Source organism: Hemitrygon akajei, chromosome 10 (assembly GCF_048418815.1).
Source record: "Hemitrygon akajei chromosome 10, sHemAka1.3, whole genome shotgun sequence".
Taxonomy (NCBI): domain Eukaryota; kingdom Metazoa; phylum Chordata; class Chondrichthyes; order Myliobatiformes; family Dasyatidae; genus Hemitrygon; species Hemitrygon akajei.
The window spans coordinates 39,828,930-39,851,704 of NC_133133.1; the positions used below are offsets into that span (position 1 = coordinate 39,828,930).

The 22,775-nt window shown below is 37.5% G+C and overlaps 1 protein-coding gene across 1 annotated transcript in view; it reads left to right on the top strand.

Annotated features, from left to right (window-relative positions):
* Positions 1 to 22,775, top strand: part of cul4b (cullin 4B) — a 57,139-nt gene that overhangs the window by 16,774 nt on the left and 17,590 nt on the right. Inside the window, exons 6-13 of the mRNA XM_073058094.1 lie at positions 6,882 to 7,044; positions 7,127 to 7,216; positions 9,616 to 9,698; positions 10,065 to 10,132; positions 10,364 to 10,482; positions 12,431 to 12,623; positions 14,414 to 14,518; positions 16,583 to 16,693. Coding sequence (XP_072914195.1) covers positions 6,882 to 7,044; positions 7,127 to 7,216; positions 9,616 to 9,698; positions 10,065 to 10,132; positions 10,364 to 10,482; positions 12,431 to 12,623; positions 14,414 to 14,518; positions 16,583 to 16,693 — 932 coding nt within the window. The remainder of the gene's footprint in view (positions 1 to 6,881; positions 7,045 to 7,126; positions 7,217 to 9,615; positions 9,699 to 10,064; positions 10,133 to 10,363; positions 10,483 to 12,430; positions 12,624 to 14,413; positions 14,519 to 16,582; positions 16,694 to 22,775) is intronic.

Here is a 22,775-nt window from a genome sequence, read left to right on the forward strand (position 1 = left end):
AGCAATGAGGCCATTTGGATAAGTTGATAGAATGATGACTGAACCAGTGCACTGTATCTCAGCAAGTTTTTTTTGTCCAGTTTAGGCTTGGGATCATTTTGTATCAGAATTACGTATTAAATAGAGCAGGATTATGAACAGTTTCTCCCATTAGTTAAGATGCGCAGTACCAATAAGAAAAGTGTGAGGAATATCATCTGTTTTTGAAATTTGAATGATAAATTTTGTGAAGAGGATGCAAACTGATTAGAAAAGTGAATATATACCAACAATTTTTCAAGAATTACAGGGTGGCATAGAGTCATTGCTTTAAATGCAAAACACAGTGCTGAAGATGCAAGAAAAGAAGACATTTGGCCCACTTGGCTTATTTGCTTAAATCCTAATGTTCCCTATTCCCATTGGGTATTCCAGCTTGGAATTTAACAATCCCTGAGGCTTATCTGTCTGATGTACCATGCCCAAGCAACCTGTGTTTATCCACCTCTCTCCGACTCTTCAATCACATCCTGACCCAGACACGCTTCGCCGCCTTCTTCTACCCATTGTGCTTTCCCCTTGCATTCCTTCTTCACCTTTCCTGCTTATTCCCTCCCTGCTTTCCCTCCCCCACCCCTTGATCTTTCCCCTTACTGGTTTTTCACCTGGCACCTACCAGCCTTCTCCTTCCCACCCTCCCCCCACCTTCTTTATAGGGCCCCTGCCCCTCCCTCTTCAGTCCTGATGAAGGGTCTTGGCCAGAAACGTTGACTGCACATTTTCAGGGATGCTGCCCAACCTGCTGAGTTCCTCCAGTGTGCTGTGCGTGTTGCTTTAACTTGTGTTTAATAGTTTGCAACTATTTTTCTCATTTGCTGAATTGTCTTGTTTGAAATTATAACTCTTAAATTTTGAATAAGTTTATTTTTGGTACTTGGTAATTGATGAATAAATCCCAAAAGTAAAACCAAGGTCTGTCTAGAGCAGTCTGAATTAAAAGTCAATGATCAAGTTTAAATTTAAAATTCCATGCTATGCAATATACATTTGTTCTGAATGATTCTAGATATTTTGAGCTCTGGCTTAATTAAAAGTTCTACCATTTCTGCATTATTTTTCAATTTGTATGAGCCAGATTATGATCTTCACAATCTTTCATTGGATAACAGAAAATAAGTACTACACGTATTATACGCATTTAATTCCAGTGACCGGTTAGTCACTACACAGCAATAGCTTGCCCTGGTGGAGGTAATAGAGTAAGCTGGGTGAGCCAAAGGAAGGGTAGGGGTAACTTTGAAGGAAACCAGATCAAAATTATCCATGTTATTATGCATCATATGCAAAATAACTGCTTGAGGTTAAATTTTGGAGATATTAGCTTTTAGTTGATTGGCTTGCTGTATACTTGATCATAATGTTAATGGTAGCACCAAGCTAGTGATCATACTTTTAAGGAGTCATTAAGGGTTTGCAAATACAGTTTTAAAAATTTGCATGTTTTCATCTACCCCCAAATTGTAGGGGAATTGACTTCTTGTGAATTGTTTCACAGGTACCAGAGATTTATTGAAGCATTTGATAGTTCATGTGGGGACTTCAGTTTAAAAAATAAAATCAAGTAGTTTGTTTCTGCAGCTGTATGTTACGGTCTAGTAAGATGCCAGCAGACAATGCCTATGTGTGTATATATCTAAGAACAATCAGTGAATAGCAGGATCATCTTCCTGTGGTCCACCCTCAACTCTTGATGACATGAAACTGCCTGAATCTTGCTGCTGCACCAGCTGGGATCATTTATCACAGCAAAGAGGGTTAAACCTGAGCCTTTTGCTCTTTAGGGCTTGGCCTCTTGCTGAGAACATGAGAGAATTAGCTTGTTTATTATATGTAAGTTAAAGCTTTCTTGGTGTCTGGTTGTGAAAATATTCACCTTTAACACTGCAGTGGTTTTTGTTTGGTTTTATTAATTGCTTTGTTAGTGATTACACTCTTGGTAATTACACCAAATGATACTGGAAGTAGGTTAGAGCATTAGAGGAAAAACAGCATTGAATCTGCAGTTCAAAACATCTGTATTACTCAGTGTGGTTTGGGTAAAGACAGTTAGTGGAACTTTGTGCAACGTCAAGGAATTGAAAAATAATTCAGAAGAATTCTGATTTTGTCTTTAAAGTCAGGTAGTCTGTAGAGCGCTTTCCCTCTGGATATTTTTATTTAAACTATCTTTTTGTCCAGGCTTTATAGCCATCCTTTGTTTTCCTGATATGCATGAATGTCTTGCAGATGTTGACTGCTTCAAGATCAATACAACATATCTGACAAGCAGTCAGATAGGTAATTTTCTTCATCCCGTCCTGCAGCAAAGTTTGCTTTGGATAATATTTATAACTTTGAAGCACTTAACTAATTCTCTCACCACACTAACAGATGGAAAACAAAACATATTGTAGACAAAATGGCAGATTTTAAATGTCATTATACTTTTAGTTTGATAAACTGAAAATAAAATAATTTCAAAGTCACTTTTTTGGCTATGTATTGTGGTTTGTTTTTGGGTCTAAAATGAAATTCTTTGTAGAGTTAATTTTCTTGACAATAACTTTCTCCCTATTGGCAATGCAGGTTTCTTCCAGATGTCTAGCTTCTTACCACATTCCAAAGACTAGTTAGGTTCACTAGGCGAATAGGTGATACAGAATTGTTGGGCTGGAAGGACCTGTTACTGTGCTGTGTCTTTAAAATAAAATAAAAACTGAAATGTAACATTAGTGCTATGAAGACACTGTTCTTACCACTCCTCTCATTACCTATTTAAGTGTCTGAAGTAAGTACTTAATTATAAAATTTTCTTTTCACTCTTCTGTCTTCAATTATGCATGTGATTTAATTTTGTTTTAGATTTCCTTGGAATCTTAGTTCATGCCAGTTTCAAGCTCCAAATTACATATTAATGACAGATGGGTGTTAGGCCACTAGAGATCACACATGGTTTCTTCAGTATCTCCTGCTTTACCACACTATGGCCCACTGCAAATTCTGCCAGCATTTTCAGGGGTTTGTGAAAATATTGTAATACATGAGCTCTTCAAGAAAGAGTAAGATGGTATACCTCATTGCTGATTCTCTAGCAAGTCAAAGAACTTGGACCCATTGGAATATTGTTCTTGCAGATGTTTGTTATTTTTGAGTAAAGGAAATAGAGGTATATTGCAGATAATTTCAACACCTGATTTTTGAAGATCCACATTTTATAGGTAGAATAAGGACTTAGAGGAAAGAATCCTTCTTATCTAATGCTCCCTGAACATGTTTTTAGATCTTCTTCCAACTGGAAGAAAAGGACCCCTGAGTCAAATTAATTGAGTACTGATGCATTTTGTTTGGCACGTTTTACCAGCTGCTTATTTGGAACCAGCATTTCAAAACAAGTTGCTCCAGGCGCAACCTAGAAGACATCATTCAGTCGAAGGATTGGCAGTGCTGACCAATTTGCAACCCTGACTTGGGCCATTTAATGCTGGTCAGATTTCTAAGGCACTTTCCTTGATGTTGGCAGGTATTAGTTCATTCTCATCCAAAGAATCTGTGACCTGTGAGCCATCTTGCCTCTTCACCACCCGTATGAGCCCGCATTGAGGTCTCCTCTAGAGCCAAGAAGCTCCTGTTTTGGTGCGCTTTGCTACAGCTGACACTAGTGAAGAGGTTATAACTTCAGATCATTGGGCGTCCAACAGGATCCTAATCCCAGAGCAGGTGTTGTTTGATGCCTTCTGTGCAAAAGTCACTCCTATTTGAAGCTTCAGCATCCCTGGATCCCAGCTGCACAAAGGGAATACTGTAAATGAAGAATTAAGGTATATTGCTCCCTTTCAGGGGAAGTATTCCTTATTCCAGTAAGGGTATTCTCCATATACTGTATATTTCATCTAACCCAAGCTCATAGGCCTATTTCTGGGTTAAAAAGTATTATTCTTGTATTAATGGTTTTTTTTTATGGCTGTTGTTCCATTTTATAAAACCATTAAGCTGTGGTACTTGTATATCAGAATAGCAAGTTTCATTCCCAGCATTCAGTTATGAAATACAGATTTGATCTTCATGTTACTGAATTAATTTATAAATTGGCTGGTTTCTTTTCCTGTTTGACTTCCTGTGATCCATGCTGGAACATAGATGTTTGATTGTAAGTTGAGAGAAGAATTCGTCTTTGCTGTAATCCTTCACAGCTTAATCCCATGCATTGACCAGCTCTGTACAAAGAAGAAAACTTAATGGATTGGAGGAGTGCCATGAACATCCTTAAATTGTGACTGTAATTGGGGCAGTTTTATAATGGACAGGAAGGTGCTATTTGCAATGCTAATAACTTCCCTTCAGAATTGCTTAATTGGGTTGAAGTAAAGGGAAAAGAGAAAGACCAACATTGAAAGTTATCTTTGTAAGTTTTCTCAATTTTTGTAAGTTTTTTTTCTTAAAGTATTACTTGTTCTCTCTTTGTGACATGGAGTTAAGTACATCTGAATGTTAAAACTTCAGCACTTGTTTTTCAGCTAAGCCTGTTAATTTTTAATTTGTCCGTAGCTACTTAAATTGCATAACTTTAAATGTGAATCGAAAACTTACGTCTTATTACACGTCGGAGAGCAGAAAGAGAGCTGCACAACAGTTTGTCTAAGCACACAAAAGGTTAGGATAGATTATTCAGATGTATCTGTGGGAGAACCTGCTGTTTAACCAACAGAAATCCAAGTCACACGTTGATGCCTTCTGAAAATTGCAGTTCTATGAAATTTCCTAGTAGTTGGTGCTTTTTATTTTTGTGTATAATTTTCCAAAAATTGTACATTTGTTGCTTACAGCAAAGACCACAAATGACAAAATACTGTTCATGTTGGAAATCTGAAGTGTAAAAATTAAATGGCTTTGCTAAAAACATAAGCAGGTTAGATATTGTCAGTCGCGATTAAACAATGAATGTTATAACACTTTCACTAAATGGAAGAGCAAATTTTGATGTAATTGAGAACCACAATTGTTTCCAATTGAATTGTTGATTCCCCAGATGTTTTTATTAATTGAAATGTTGTTTGCTGCCTCCTAGAAGTTAGTGTTATTAAATTTTTTGGCGTTATAATTTTTGATAGCACAGAATTTACACTAATAGAAATAAGAATTTGTTCAGTTTCTCCTTCCTGTCAAGGAAATTTCCCTGAAGTGTATGATGCCTTGTATCATTTGTTGTACCTTTTGCCTGCCCTTGAAGAATGAGCAGTGGTGTTTGTGAGGTTCTTGTGAAGGGAATAACATCCTTAATCTAGTCATCTTGCTTAAGGCTCTTTTCCACACGAACAGGAATTTTACTGTGCGAAGAACTCTTAAATTCTTTTTATTACTGCATTCCACTGCTCTGGCAAAATGTAGTACACCTATATTTTTTTGCTTTGCATTGTCTAAGAAGTTGGGTAATTTAGAAATATAGTGTATGTTTGGAGTTTTCCAAATACTGTTTTGTGAAAGAAGCCCATAATCATGGTATATAAGCTGCAGAAGTTGTGCCTTTGTATCTACTGTATAGGTGTATGCATCTGTTGGGTGTGGCATGGGCAGGGAGTAGAGTCATTTCTTATAAATTTAAAATTGACCACTTGTGTTTTATTGGTATGAATATTAAAAGAAGAGCTTGACTTTGAAATATTTACCAGAATAGCAATCTATATGGTTGTCATCTGATATTGAATACACTACTATTTAGCAATAAAATGAAGATATATCTTCCAACTAGCTCACTGTTTTTGCCATATTATTAAACTAGACAGACAAAGCTTCCCAAATTAGGTTCTTGCATGTTGTAACTGATTTTACTAGATACAGCAGAATGAATGCTATAATTGACCTTGAACCTCTGGTTGTACATCAATTAAGGTCCTGTTGAGTAATCTGGAGCCTGTCTAAAGGCTATTGGGGAAGGATCAAACTCGGCTGTGATATCTTTGGAATTATAATTTGCCAACATTTATTATTGGGTTAGCGTTCGAAGACGAAAAAACTGCCAGCCTTTCAGAAAACTTCTATTGCGAGTGGAAAGACACTATTGCGAGGGTCTGGGCTTCAGTAGGAAGTGAGAAAATGAAGTTGTAATTAAGGCTGTATGTTACTTTGGTTTACTAAAATGTGTTTGACTACATGGACCCAATCAGTGTGCTTGCAGTGTTATAGACTTAGTTTAGTGATTAATATATTCTGAGGTGGTTTGTTCACTTAGAATGTTCCTAGTAGACATTCGATGGTGCAAAGTGAGAGGTATAAAATACTGAGTTTAATTGAATTACTGCCATATAAGAGAGTAGCTTTATAATTATTTGCAAAGTGATTTATTTTTAAGTATTCTGCATATACACATTGAGAGAGATATATGGTAGAGAGGTTAAAAATCTTGCATTAAGTTATAGCTCTAGATATGTATGGAGAAATGCTTGAAATTTATTCTGACCAGATGTGACTTAGGGGGTATTTATCCCAGGGAAAAAATATACAGCTAATCGCGGGATTGATGTATAGAGGGTTCTTAGGGTCTAAGTCCATAGTTCGCTGAAAATGATGAAATAAGTTGATAAAACGGTAAAGGAGGAATATGGCATGCTTGCTTTTGTTGGTCAGGGCACTGAATACAAGAGTCAAGAACTCATATTGAAGCTATAGGAAATTTTCTATTGTGCAGAGAATAGTGCTGTGGATTATGTACAGAGAAAAAAATAATCTGTTGAATTTGGCATTCAGATGTGTGTTGCAGTGCCTGTTTCTGTGCGATGGTGTTCTGTGATCTATAAGGGAATTTAAATTTGCTGAATCAATTGGTAATTTCATAATTTTTTTTTCATTTGAGTTGCTTTCCTTTGCAGGGACATGGGCCTAGAATTATTTAGATCCCATGTAATAAGTGATCGGAAGGTTCAAAATAAAACTATTGATGGGATTCTTTTGTTAATTGAGAGAGAACGGAACGGTGAAGCTATTGATCGTAGTTTGCTTCGAAGTCTCTTGAGTATGCTATCAGATTTGCAGGTAAGATTTGAATCCTTTCAAATGTAGTTAATCCTGTTAGTTTCATTTGTTACTGTTTCATCTGTTCTGTTTTGCTTTTCAGATATATCAAGATTCATTTGAACAAAGGTTTTTGGAAGAAACCAATCGTCTGTATGCTACAGAAGGTCAAAGATTAATGCAAGAACGTGAGGTATGAAATATCTTTTTTGCCAGCCTGTCCATTTTTAAGTGCACGTTAAAGAAAAATTTGATATACCACAGCTGAAGAACATGCTGTTAATCATGCTACCAGTGATAGCACAACATCTTTCTGTGGATCTGAATTGTTTCTCTTTAGCAAGAGGTACAGGTTTTTGGGTGATGAACAGGTTTCACTTTTACAGATGTCCATTTCCTCCCCAAGTCAGGAAAGTATGCAAAAATCACATTCCACAATATTGTAATACATGGCATTAAAAGTATGCAAGGCGAAGGAAGATCAGTCGATGAAAGTAGTGAGAGGTTATGTGTGGATTTTTAAATTTAAAATTATAGGAGCCTATTCAAGTCAAGTGTTCAGAAACTAGAGATTGCCTATAAACAAAGTTACAACCAAAGCTATTAATAGACTTTGTTAATTGAGGGAAACAAAAGAGGCAAAACTTTTGATTCCAGCATGTAAAACAAAAAACAAATACTTCTGAAGGAGAAATGCCAGCAATTTCCAGTTTATGTCCTTGTGAAAAAAATTGCTCTCCTCATTCATTTTCATTTTGAAATCACATTGCAGAGCTTCTGTCAAAAATCATGGTTGGTCTACTATTTAAAATGGCTGTAATTTGACATTATTGATAAAGCTCTCAGATGTTATTGTTAGTAAAAATTTTGACGAGTATCTTGGAGTTTCAGTTTGAAGAGATTCTAGACGTGTTTCAGGATCCAGAAAGTTAAAGGATTATCAAATGAACTTAGCGGGATTGTGAAATAAATTGATAGGACAGGTAAAGAGAACATTATTCACTACTATTACTGGAGTCTTAAAACCTATGTTAATGAAAAGGTATGTGTTTTTTAAAAAAAGTCTTAACCTCTTAATACTCCTTGATATATGTCCTGTCAAGAAAGGAAAGGTGAAAAGGAGTAATATAACAGCACTCATTAAGGAAAAGTATTTTGATGCTAGAGAGAGAAAATAATCAGATTTGAGGACAGTATCCATTTGGTTCAAATTGCGAAAACACGCTATCAAGCTATACGAATATTCTAGAAAACAGCTAAGAGTGGAACGGCAATCAAAAAACATGGAATTAAGACAAAACTAACTAGGATATTAGAGATGCTTAAGAATGGTGAATTTGGGAGAGTTCGTTTACCCTAATATTGATATCGATACTGTTAACACTAGTGGTGGAATTATTGCAAAATGTTAACTGGCTAGTGAGGAGGGAGGCATGAGTAGATCTGGTTCTGGGGGTGTGGGGGGGGGAGGGGAGGTTGGCCAGGCAGGCATATGCTTATCAATTGGAGAATAGGAACTCAAGTGTAATGTGGTTTAAATGGCAGTGTATGAGGTGAGGGCAGGGCATATTAAATGGAGAAAGATTGAATTCAATAGGGTAAGTGCAGATCTGGCCAGGGTAGAGTGAAATCAGTTATTGGCAGGAAGAAACATTACAAAACAATGCGATGTTTTGTATTTAAACTTTGTCCATCTTCAGAAATGGTTAAAGCCAGTGACCAGGCCAGAGCTTTTTGGATGTAGGAGATAGAAATTTAAAAGTATATTGTGGTGAAGGTGGGAGAGGAGTTCCAGATGTGCTTGTTGGAGTTGGGGAGAAAAATGTGACTAATGCTTGTCAGTTGAGTAATTCAGGTGGCATTGGGGGCTTACAGGGGAGGAGAAAAGGGGAACATAATGACATTTGGCATAGGAAGGAATTCTGATTTATTCTATCAGCATGTAAGGAATTAGTAAAGTGAGCAGTGGGGTTGAAAAGTCATCAAAGTCTGGAAAAGGAATCAACATCAATACTAAGGGCAGATATCTTCGTGATGTTTTTGGAGAGGGGTATAAGGACCAAGAAGGGATAAGAAGTATAGAGCAAAAAGAATTTCTGGAAGGTACAGGAGGAGCTTGGGAAGACACCAATGGGTAAATGAGGAACATACTCGTACTGTAGAGGTTTGGGCAAGATCACTAGTTTTAAAGGCATTATAAAGTTCAATTGGAGAAGGTGCATCATTGTTAATGGTCAAAGCAGAATGTCAGTGCAATCGGTGGCACAGTATCCATTAGTCTTGGGAACTAACGTCCAAGAGCAAGAAGTTAATGGAGTACGTAGAAAGTGGAAGAAAAATCCATGTAATCATAGTGCTTCAATCAGTACAGTTTCCCACAATTTTTATCCTGCTTCCCCCTCACAATCTGTGCTTCTGCTTTTATCCCACCAATGGACATAAGGCAATGCTGTTAATGTTGCCTTGATCTTTTGTTTTCCAATAAACAATTTTCTATTCTTGAAAGAATTTTGATGTAATTTCAGTATTGAGTATTAACTTGCCTGTTTGCAGTTTATATGCAGTTGAAATTAACAACATTATTGTATTTAGGTTCCGGAATATTTGCACCATGTTAATAAACGTTTGGAGGAAGAAGCAGATAGGGTTATCACTTACTTAGATCAAAGTACACAGTAAGTACAGATTTTGAACAGTTACTCAGTGATGCTTGTTGGTTGCATGGTGCTACATAATTTAATCTATGTAGTATCTCTCAAACACTTATTTCTTTATGTTTTACCTATAAAAATGGATTTAGTTTTGTTTTGATCAACTTAGTTTCAGAATGCTATCTACCGAGGAAATATAATTTGGATTGCCCTGAAATGATCCAATCAAATTAACTTTCTAAATCTAATTGCAATATTTGCTTGAGAATTGAGTTTGAGTAATGTCAATATCTTTGTGGGTTCTGTAGCAAGTTTATTACATTGTAGCAGGCAACTGTAGGCCTGAATTGTTTTTATAATTTATTTTTTGATTTGTTTAACTTTCTTCAGGAAGCCTCTAATAGCTACTGTGGAGAAACAACTTCTAGGAGAACATTTACCAGCCATTCTTCAGAAAGGTAACTTAGATTTTTAACTTGATTGCTGATATAAACTGTTAGGGTATAGTTCTGCTCCAGTAAACACGAATCAGATTTAATTGTTGAGTCTCTTTTTGGAATTTGGTGATAGGTTAGTTGTAACTTGCAATGCAAGTTACTTTAATTCTTGAAGAAATTTTGAATTTTTCAATGCTTCTTGGTGCTTTGCCCTATCCAGACCAAAGCAAAATTATTTGTAATACCCTGCAGGTTTAAACAGCCTTCTGGATGAAAATAGAATACAAGATCTTTCTCTTCTCTACCAACTTTTTAGTCGGGTTCGAGGTGGGGTGCAGGTTCTATTGCAACATTGGATTGAGTATATAAAGGTATGTTAGTTATTTTCTTAAATTATTTTGCTTATTTCAAATTGATGAAAAAAATTAGCTGTAAGAGTATGTGAATAAATTATAAAATAATGAAAGTGATAAATTAACAAATCTCCCTTCTATTCTCCCATTTTGTGGTTGAGTAAATTTTCCAAGATGATTAACTTTTTTACCATTTGTAACTATATCGTTGAAATCTTTTATTTTAACCAACTTATTTTGTATTTTTTTGTTTTACCTTTCCTCCCATTTTTGTTTTTGTCTGAGTGCATTTTTCGATTTGTAGCACATTTACTGAGGATTTGTGCAGATTTTAATTTGTGATTGGTATCATATCAGTTTTAGCAATGTAAACTTGCAGTGGAATAGGGGAAAGTCTCAGTTACCTGTTTTGTTTTCAGACACCTGAATTTACAGCTTCATTGGGACAATCAGCCTAAGATCTGGGTTATCTACAAAAGGAAACATTGTTTCTGCATCCACATTGTCAAGACCTTTAGGGTTTTTTTGCTCATTGGAGTACATCCTGTATATTTAAAATTAGATTGTCAACAAAAATATTTTGGAAATGTACAGGCCCCATTCATTCTGGAAACATATCTGAGCCCTTTTCATCACAGGTCTCAAGTAAAAATTATTGTACTTCAGAAAAGATTGGCTCTTGGTTTTGGTTTTAAGGAGAGGAGCTTATTTTTTTACTAGAAATGTTTAACCTGAGTGAAGTACTATGGCTGCTAATGCCAAAACAAAACGTTCACTGGGTAGGAAGCATCCGTTTTGAGAAGCATTTCTTGTTATGGCTCTACAGTATGTCCAGTGATTGAGAAGATCTCATTGTTCTTGAAACTTAGAAATGTTTTTGAAGTTTAAATGTGAGGAAACAAATGTGCCAGTTGGTGAGATTTAGTAATAAAAATCATAAATTTTAAGGTTGTTGCCGAAGGAGGATTTCTTTGTCAAGGTGTTTGCTAGAGTTTCATTAACTTCATAATGTATGAATCAGTTGCTCTTGGTTGAAAGCAGTTGGTGTACTGGCGGTTTAGTAGATACTAGAAATTGCACTAGTTATGTCCTTAAAAGCATCATAAAGTCGGGGTTCCATTTATTGAATGCCATTCTGATTTCTTCGGTTTGTTGTTATGCATGGACTTCTGCTCAGCTGTGCATTGTACTTGTTTGTGGTGAATAGGGATGCTGGTCAGAGAAATGAAGAAAGAACAGAGTTACATGTCCAAGTTCCAAAGTACCTTTTGTATCATGGCCCATATTAGAAAGACAAAATTCTTGAGGATATGTGCTTCTTTAAAGAACAGGGTTTCCCTCCCTCTTCTATTGATGCTCCCTCACCCGCATCCTCCTCAATTTCCTGTACATCTGTGTTCTTCCCAACTTCTTGCTACTGTATAGAGATATAGTTCCTCTTGTCCTTGCCTACTACCCCATCAGCCTCCACATCCAACAGATTATCACAGCAACTTCCACCATCACCAAAGTGATCTTACACAAAACATCTTTACTTACACCCCAACCACCCCATCAGATTGCTCCTTCTCCGACCCATGGCCTTTCCCACCCACCTGGCTTCACCTATCACCTTCCAGCTAGTTGTTTTTATTGTGGCATCTTCCCCCTTCCTTCTCAGTCCTAAAGAAGGGTCTCAGCCCGAAATGTCGACTGTTTATTCATTTCCATAGATGCTGCCTGACCTGATTTCCTCCAGCATTGTGTGTGTGGTGCTCTTGAGGATATAGATAGTACTCTTGAGATTTGTAATATTGGCATAGGTTGTAGAAACAGTCCTTTCAAAATGCAGTTAAAATTGTGCACCATGTTCAAATCATTATGGTTGAAGTTGAGATTTTTTTTAAATGTGAAATTATGTGGTCATTTTAATATTTTCAATTAATGTTTGTATTTTTCCCCTTTTTAATTTTTTTCTCCCCCTTAGACATTTGGTAGTACTATTGTAATTAATCCTGAAAAAGATAAAACAATGGTTCAAGAACTACTTGATTTCAAGGACAAAGTGGATCATGTAGTAGATGTCTGCTTCCTGAAGAATGAAAAATTTGTTAATGCAATGAAAGAAGCCTTTGAAACTTTCATTAACAAACGACCAAACAAACCAGCTGAACTAATAGGTATGTTGATCTATAAAGAATAATAGTCCCTGACCAATTATTTCCATAATAAGCAAAAATTAAAGCATTACACCTAACTTGATTTCCTAATAGCTTTTGAAGATACATAGCAGGATTTATTTATTTATTTTATTGATTTTAAAGATGCAATGTGGAATAGGTCTTTCCTGTCCAACAAGCTATGCTGTCCAGTAGCCCACCTATTTAACCCTAGCCTAATCACAGGACAATTCACAATGACTAATTAATCTACTAACTGGTCCATCTTTGAACTTTTGGAGGAAAGCTGACCACCTAGAGGAAACCCATCTACAAACTACTTATAGATGACACCGGAATTGAACTCTAAACTTGCCCCAAACTGTGATAGTGTCATGCTAACTGCATTACCATGCATTCTCACATTACCATGGTGGCCTGTGAGAAATTTTATTTTGTAGGGTATAGGATTCCCATCAGACTAAACCAGTACCATATCAAACATCGTATAAATCTTGCCCTAGAAATTGCATGTAATAAAAAAAAACTGGCGCATCTTTGAAATTCCTTTTTTTTCATGTAATGTCATATTTTCTGCTTTTATATTGAAGCATAAGGAAATCAATCCATTAATTATAGGAGTCAGTATAGTTAAATCCATTGTTTACTTCAGTTTTTTTAAAGGCTGGATGATTCTGTTGTTATCAAATGGTTCACTTGAATTATCCTTTTATTTCATATTATGCCATTTTCAGAACTTAGAGAGTTTGTGTGATGTGTTCTGAACTTAATCAAAGTGCTTTTGTGCTTATTGTTTAGCTGCCTAAGAAGTGTCTAATAGGGTTGGCAATGTGACAAGTGGATCATTTTAAAGTAATGAGGGTGGAAATGCTTACCACTGGTTTCACTAGTTAAAGCAGATTATGGTATTCCTCTGAATGGCATTTATGATGACTCATAAATGAGCTGTACAGTGGTATATAAAAGAAGTAGTAGTAAATAATGTCCCTGAATGAATAGTATTTTTATGATATTGTCCCGTTGAGTACAGTCACCTAAGTACAACCTTAGAAGAACTGAGCCTCCTAGTAGAAACTTGTAGAGGAGAACTTATTGGATCTTTTACAAGGTGGCTAGCCTAAAGATTTAAAAGGGTCATCAGGTGGGTGACCTGAACCCACCTGCAAATGATGGAAAATTTGACAACAAACTTTTATGTCCCAGATTTCACTAAAACTGTTTATGAACTTTCGAGACATTCAAAAACTTGAAGTTGCAGATCATTAGCAAGACCAAAACTTGGAACACATTAAACATTTAAACATATTCAACAGTTAGCCAGTTTTAAACATTAATGAAATAGTAATACTGTAAAAGTCTGCCTCATTGAGTGATTTTCCTCCAATGTGATAGTGACAGTCTTCAGTTGAATTGCACACCAGACAAATCAAAATACAGTCTGTTGCCTAATAATGACCACAGCTATGAGAATCCAAAATTGTAAGCTCCACTGATAATGACTGAGAATGTTGACTGTTTTCCTGCCATTATTCTGTACTTATTCAGTGTGGGCAGTGTATTGCCACAAAGAATAATTGAGCCAAATTTTTGAGTGTTAAAGGAAAAGCAGGATAACTACGTGAGAGGAAAAAGAAGAAATTTTAATCTGGTAGGATAAGATAGAGAAGATGGGAGCAACAATGCTGCAAAAGCTATTGGGATTTTGCCTTTTGTTTCACATGAAGTAACAATCTCCCATTTAAAAGAGAATTTAATTTTCAAGAGACAATCAGTGTTCTTCTCTTTTTCAGCTAAATATGTGGATTCAAAGCTTCGAGCTGGGAATAAAGAAGCTACTGATGAAGAGCTTGAGAAGATGCTGGATAAGATTATGATAATATTTAGATTCATTTATGGTGTGTTTATAATTTTTTATCTCTATTTTATAATTAATCCATGTCCCATCATTAGACCAGTGATTTTTTTAAAAAAAATATATGTTGTGGTGTGCTGCAGAGTTACTTGCACTTGAAGTTGATGGCGAAGGCTCAGCAATCAGAATTATAGTTGGATGTCATGGAGTTCCCACATTTATTCACCTTTATTGTATTTATTGAGATTCAGCATGGAATAGCTATCTATGGCACTTCAAATCAAGCCAGCCAGCAATCTGAGCCTAATCATGGGACAATTTACAATGTCCAGTTAACGTACCAACTGGTACATCTTTGGACTGTGGAAGAAACTGGAGCACTTGGAGGAAGCCCAGGCAGTCACGGGGAGAACATATGGGTTGCCTGTACTGTAAAGGGATGTGCTTACCAGTACACCATTGTGCCACACATCTTGTTGTCATTGATTTACTATTTTGGAAATATAAATGTGGAGAATGCAATTGGTCTAGCTTTTGTTGCCTTTAGCCTTCTCTTCCCGAAGTCCCCAGCATATCTGAGTTTCTTCCCAGTGTTTTATCCCAGCTCCTGAAGATTGAATAGTAAATTGGGTGAAGAGTCAAAGGGTGATAGGCTCCTGAACTGATCCACAGCAATGAATCCATATTATCAGAATCAGGTTTATTGTCAACGACATATTGTCACGACACAGGTATGTTCTCCCCGTGACGTGAAATTTGTTAACTTAGTAGCAGCAGTTCAGTGTAATACATAATATAGAAGAAAAAAATATAATAAAGTAAATCTTATACAATATACTTTGTACAGTATACATATATTGAGTAGATTAAACATCATGCTAAAAACAGAAATACAATATATTTTTTATAAAGTGAGTTAGTGTCCAAGGGTTCAATGTCCATTTAGGAATCGGATGGCAGAGGGAAAGAAGCTGTTCCTGAATCGCTGTGTGTGTGCCTTCAGGCTTCAGTCCCCCCTACTTGATGGTAACAGTGAGAAAAGGGCATGCCTTGGGTGCTGGAGATCCTTAATAATGGGCACTGCCTTTCTGAGACACTGCTTCTTGAAGATGTCCCGGGTAGGCTAGTGCCCAAGAGGGAGCCAGCCAATTAAATTTACAACCCTCTGCAGCTTCTTTTGGTCTTGTGCAGCAGCTCCCGCCCTTACCAAACAGTGATGCAGCCTGTCAGAATTCTCTCCATGCTACATCTATAGAAGTTTGAGTGTATTTGTTGACATACCAATCTTTTCAAACTCCTAATGAAGTATAGCAGCTGTCTTGCCTTCTTTATAACTGCATCAATATGTTGGGACTAGGTTAGATCCTCAGAGATCTTGACACTCAGGAACTTGAAACTGCTCACTCGCTCCACTTCTGATCCCTCTATGAGGATTGGTATGTATTCCTTTGTCTTACCCTTCCTGAAGTCCACAGTCATCTCCTACGTCTTACTGACGTTGAGTGCCAGGTTGTTGCTGCAGCACCAATCTGCTAGTTGGCATATTTTGTTCCTGTATGCTCTCTCATCACCACCTGAGATTCTACCAACAATGGTTGTATCGTCAGCAAATTTATAGATGGTATTTGAGCTACGGCTAGCCACACATCTGTGGGTATATAGAGAGTAGAGCAGTCGGCTAAGCACACACTGGTGTTGATCGTCAGCAAGGAAGAGATGTTATCACCAATCTGCACAGATTGTGGTTTTCCGGTTAGGAAATGGAGGATCCAGTTGCAGAGGGAGGTACAGAGGCCCTGGTTCTGCAACTTCTCAATCGGGATTGTGGAAGAAAGAAAATTAATTTGTGCAGCAGATTCAAGCTTGGGCTTGTTAGATGACTTGTTTGAAAATTTGATAATTGCTGCACAAATTAGTCGACGTTAGAGAAATGTGCACCCTTAATTTCTAATGATTTCACTTTCCTTTAGCTTAGCAGTAAATTTCTTTATGTTCATTTCAAAATGGGTGAATTTGAAGGCTTTAAACTAATTTCATTGACTTTTATCCTGGATGTACAGTAGAAGAACTAAGCTTTAATTCTAATTTGTCTTTTTTTTTAAAATAGGAAAAGATGTTTTTGAGGCATTTTACAAGAAGGACTTGGCAAAGAGACTGTTGGTGGGAAAAAGTGCATCAGTTGATGCAGAAAAATCGATGCTGTCCAAATTGAAACATGGTGAGTTTGTCTTTGAAGAAGTTGTGTTCGAATATATGTTTCAGTTCCAAAAGACATTTTTTAAAATTAGTTTGCTTAATCCCATTCTGTTCGTAACTCATTTTTTGTACTTTAACTTTGAAATTCAGACTTCTGAATGTTACAGAAGCAAGAATGTCTTAGTAAATGAATGTAAATGACTACAAATAGGGAAGTCCATTTTGTTTCAAAATTTTAGCAATATGGATAAATCTTTGCTTTTAATATACTTTTAAATTGTCCTCACTTTTTTTAAGTTAGTTGCCCACATTTATAACTATGTTACTGAAGCTGAATCTGTTTGCTTTAAAAAGATAAGACCGTAGGCAGAGCAGCAGTATCAGGCCATTCAGCCCATTGATTTTCTTTGCCATTCCATCATGGATAACTTGTTATGTATCTCAATCCCATTCACCTGCCTACTCCCTATAATCTTTGATATTCTAACAAAGAACCTGTCAACCTTTGTTTCAAATACCCTTAATGACTTGGTCTCCACAGCCATCTGGGGCAATTAATTCTCCAAAACTGTTCACAATACTCCAAGTGCAGTCTGACCAATGCCTTATAAAGCCTCAGCATTACTTCCTTGCTCTTGTATTCTAGTCCCTTCAATGAGTGCTAACATTGCAGTTGCCTTCCTTACCACCAATTCAACCTGCAAGTTGACCTTTAGGGAATCCTACACAAGAACTCCCAAGTCCCTTTGCACCTCTGATTATTTATTTATTCCTAACAAAGTGCAAGACTATACACTTCCCTGCACAATATTCCATTCGCCACTTCTGTGCCCAGTCTAAGTCCTGCAAGCAGCCTCCTCCCCTACACTACCTTCCCCTCTAACTATCTTCGTATTGTTCGCAAACCTGTCCACAAAACGATGAATTCTGTCATCCAAATTAGTAACATATGATGAGAAAAGAAAAGTGGTCCAAAACACTGACCACTAGTCACTAACAACCAACCAGAAAGACCCCCCTTTATTCCCATTCCTTGTCTCCTGCCAGTCAGCCAATCTTCTATCCATGCTAGTATCTTTCCTGTAATACCATGGGCTCTTATGTTGTCAAATGGCCTCATTTGTGATACCTTGTCAAAGACCTGAAAATCCTAATAAACAATATACACTGACTTGCCTTTGTCTATCTTGTGCATTATTTCCTCAAAGAATTCCAATAGATTTGTCAGGCAGAGTTTCCCCTTAAGGAAACCATGCTGACTTTGGTCTATTTGTATAAGATATACAAATTAATTCTACAAATTATTTTTTTTGCTGTTTGGATCATTAAGCACATTTTTAATGACCTATTCAAAATTAATATGTGCATCCTTTTTTACTCACCTGTAGCATTTGCCAGAGAACTCAGGAAAACATGTCAAAACATTTTCAACAATAGAAATCATTTCACTTAAAATATTAAAATGATGAGGCAGTAAGAGTGTTCAATAAAACTTTGAGTGCACATAGAGATGAGCAATAAGTGCTAATGAGGTCATGCCCAAGTCTTGGGTTAGATGTTACGGGAGGATATTTTCCCAATTTTTTAAATTATAACTAAAATATGTGAATTTTCCATTAATTTTAGCAATTGACCCATAATGTTTAATTTTTCAAAACTCATGCAATACTGTACATGAAATTAAATGTGAACCTATAAATTTGGGCTCAAATATGATTTCACGAACAAATTTTGCTTTGTATGTGAATTTAAGTGAGACTCAATGAAGTTAACCATGGCATTAAGACTTGGGCGTTTCAGCCCATCTTATCACCTCTTTCATTAGCAATTTTAACTCATTATCCATCCTAATTGCATACTATTATCTGTTGCACTGCATAATGAATGGAAAAATGACACTGGTAAACATGTTGCAGATGGTTTATTACACTTCCAAGTGTTCTTCTGAACTGCTCTCACTGCAATCTCTAGCCTATAATTTCCCTTTAAGTAATATACTTTCAAACTCTCTTAAAGATCTAGCGATTTCATGATCTTATGAAGGACTTGGCAGACTTAACTCTCAAGCATGCAGCTAAGTCACCTTTAAGCAGATGAAGGTACATCGCCATGGCCATAAGAGAGGAAGGAGGGGAAGAGTCCAAGCTAGACTGAAACGCAGGGGAATGAAACTTCAACTCACCATCTTGTAAGGGCAAGATTGCTGTATCAGAGGGAAATGAGAAACTGCTGCATTGTGTGTTTCACAGAGATATGGCTTACTCAGAACATGCTAGAGATGTTGGTAAGACCCAACAACTTCCCAATACACAAGGTTAACTGGACTGCTGATTCAGAAAAGGCAAACAACGGTGGGGTCTGTGCTTCATGATAAGCTCTTTGTGGTGTTTGGACACAGTGGTCTTGTCGCAATCTTGTTTCCCCAACCTAGAATATCTAATGATGAAGTGCTGACCGTTCTACTTAACAAGGGACTTTCCCTGATCCTGACTGCAGCTAACATACTGGCAAAGGCAGATGTTAACCAAGCAATCTCGGTACTTATTGAGCAATACAGCACAGAGTAGGCTCACTCCACCCCCCCCCCCCCCCCCCGAGCCACACCACCCCAGCAACACCACAACCCTGATTAACCCTAACCTAAACATAGGATAATTTACGACTAATTAGCCTACCTGGTACATCTTTGGACTGTGGGAGTAAACCAGAGTGCCCGAAGAAAATCCGTAACCCTTTCACAAGGAGGACATACAGAGACTCCTTTCTGAACAGTGCCGGGATTGAACTCCGCATTCTGGAACGCCCCGAGTTTTAATAGTGTCACACTCACTGCTACTCTACCTTGGCACCCATATTGAATGCTGCCATGAGCAAACAAGAAACTACCTAGCCCGACGTCTTTCAAATCATTGTCGGGGACTTCAGACAGGCATGTTTGAAGAAATCTCTGCCTAATTATCATCAACATGTACCCTGCAGCACGCGGCTGGAGTGTTCACCGATATCTCGTTTCGGCAGTCTGGGGTACCCATCTGCTTCAAGCAGGCTTAAGTTATACTAGTGTTAAGAAGAATGTGTAACCTGCCTTAACAACAATAGCACTTACGTACACTGTGATGAAGTGCTTTGAAAGATTTGTGATGAAACATATAAAACTCAAGCCTGAGAAGTGTCTTGGATCCACTCCAATTTGCCTATCAACACAACACAGGTCTGCAGCAAATGTTATTTCATTGGCTCTTCATTCAATGCTGGAACATCTGGACAGCAAAGGTGCATATATCAGGATGCTCTTCATTGACTACAGCTCAGCATTCAGTGCTATCATCCCCTCAAAATTAATAAGCTCCAAGATCTTGCACTCAATACCTCCTTGTGCAATTTGGTCTTCAATTTCCTCTCTTGCAAATCCCAGTCAGTTTGGATTCACAAAAACATCTCTTCCACAGTTTCCAACAGTGCAGGTTCGCAACAAGGCTGTGTGTTTAGCCCCCTGCTCTACTCACTTTATACCTATGACTGTAAGGCTAAGTACACCTCTAATGCCATATTTAAGTTTGCTGACAACACCACTATCAGCTGAATCAAAGGTAGTGATAATCAGAATATAGGAGGGAGATTGAAAATCTGGCTGGGTGGTGCCTCAGTAACAACCAATGTCACCAAGAACAAGGAACCAATTATTTACTTCAGGAGGTGGAAGCCAGAGGTCCATGAGCCAGTCCTCACTGGGGATCAGAGGTTGAGAAGGTCAGCAACATCAGATTCCTTAAATTAATCATTTCAGAGGATCTGTTCTGGGTCCAACATGTAAAACCATTATGAAGGAAGAACAGCAGCACCTCTACTAACTTAGAAATTTGCAAAGGTTTGGCATGACATCTAAAACTTGCATCACCACCTATAAAAATGTGTGGAGACTATATTGAATGGTTGCATCACAGCCTGCTCTTGAATAGAAAGTCATACAAAAAGTAGTGGTATAGTCCAGTGCATCACGGGTAAAACCCTCCCCACCATTGAGCACATCTACACAGTGCCGTACAGGAAAGCAGCATCCATCATCAAGGACCCCCACCATCTAGGCCATGTTCTTTTCTCACTGCTGCCATCAGGAAGAAGGTACTGGAGACTCGGGACCCTTACCACCAGGTTCAGGAAGTTATTTTCCCTCAACCATCAAGCCTTTAAATCAGAAGAGATAACTTCACCTGCCTCATCACAGAACTGTTTTCAAAACCTATAGACTCGCCTTGTATTGTGAATATTATTTTTTTTATTATTTTGTACTTGCAGTTTGCTGCTTTTGCATATTGGTTGTTTGTCCATCCTGTTGGCTGCATTCATGTATTGATTCTTTTGTGTTTCTTGGACTTGCTGTGTATGCCCACAAGAAAATGAATGTCAGGGTTGTGTATGGTGACACATAGGTACTTTGATAATAAATTAACTTTGAATGTAATCATTGGTCTAGCAAAAGAGATTATTTTCATCATGACTGGCTATTTTTGATTTCAAATTTTATGAAAATATCTGCAGATGCTGGAAATCAAAGTACTACACAAAATGCCGGAGGAAATCAGCCAAGCCCCTTCATCTCTTTTCCATAAAAGTTGCCTGGACTGCCGAGTTCCTCCAGCATTTTGTGTGTTCTTGTCTACTGAATCTATGGGTTTTAAATTAACTTTTTAATATTTTAGGCTTTAAAACCTACCTGTTAAGCTCTAAAATTTGCAGATGATCGTGGTGGAGCTGGTGGGTTGTGCGCTGAAAATTTCTCATCCTTCAATTTAAGTAAGGAAAATTATGTGCCAAGTCATTTTGATGCTTTTGATATTTGGCCATTGAAAACGCAAGAATTTTATTTTTCCCTCCACCCTTAAAGTGAATAATGGGAAGAAGGGGAATAGCAAACAGAAAATAAAACATTGAGGATATCATAAAATGTTTGGAATAAATAAAATAGTGGATTCTGATTATTTGGGACAACTATCAAATAATCAAATAGCTGGGATTTCCTTCATTTATTTGGGACACTATGCCACTTAATTGAGGCAGGAGACTGTTGCCAAACATTTTCTAACTAGCATTGGTTGCATGCTGATAGTGTGGCCATTTAGACACTACACTGTGCTTAGAGCAAAGAGCTTTTAAATAGAGTCACTTGCGTGTTTCTGTTTGAAAAGCAGCGAGACTAACGAACAGTAAGACAATTCAGAATGCTTTGCACACTGTGGTTTCAAGCATTCAGACTTGGAAGTGCCAGAAACAGACAGGAGTGAAACCAACGAGTTAGGAACTATGAAGAATTTGGAGATATTGACAATCATGAATGTTATAATGAAAATAAAGATATGAATGATGCAATTGTCAAAAACGCTATTTGAAGGCAGTCTACTCTCTGTACGAGGTGTCTATACATATTTTGTTCATCTATCAATCTGCTGAATATCATCTATAGCTCAGCCTTAGCTACCTTTGGGAAGAAGACTTTGAAAGCAAATGATGGATTCAAAACCAAATCCAGGGAGGTGACCCCTGTCATTAAAGCCAACATGCTGCCCTAGCCATGTATAAGCATTCGTCAACTGTGAGGAACCTACAGATCCTTAGGGCGGCTAGAAGCAGACCGCCAGGTATTGTACCAATGTGTACTGGATGCAGCTCAATGAAGATATCCAGTCTATAGCACTGATGGGCAATATCGGGGGTATGTGGGGTGGCATCAAGAAAGCCCTCAGCCTCTCTCAGCAAGATGGCTACCTTCAAGTCCATCTGTAGGGAAATAATCACAGACAGGGTCAAACAGATGGGGTGATGGATAGAACGTTATTCTGACCTTTACTCCTGAGTGAAGACTGTCACCACCTCAGCCCTGGATACCATTGAGTGCCTGTCGACAATGGAAGAACTGGATACAGAGCCAACCTGAGAGGAGCTCAGCAAGGTTCAAGTCAGCTTGGTCTCGGGGAAGGCACCAGGTAATGATGGGATTTCCACAAAGCTGATCAAGCACTGCATAACTACCCTACTGCACCCGCTACATGAAGTCAGTGCTGGCAGGAAGGAGCTGTACCACAGGAATTGATGGAGACCAAGATCAT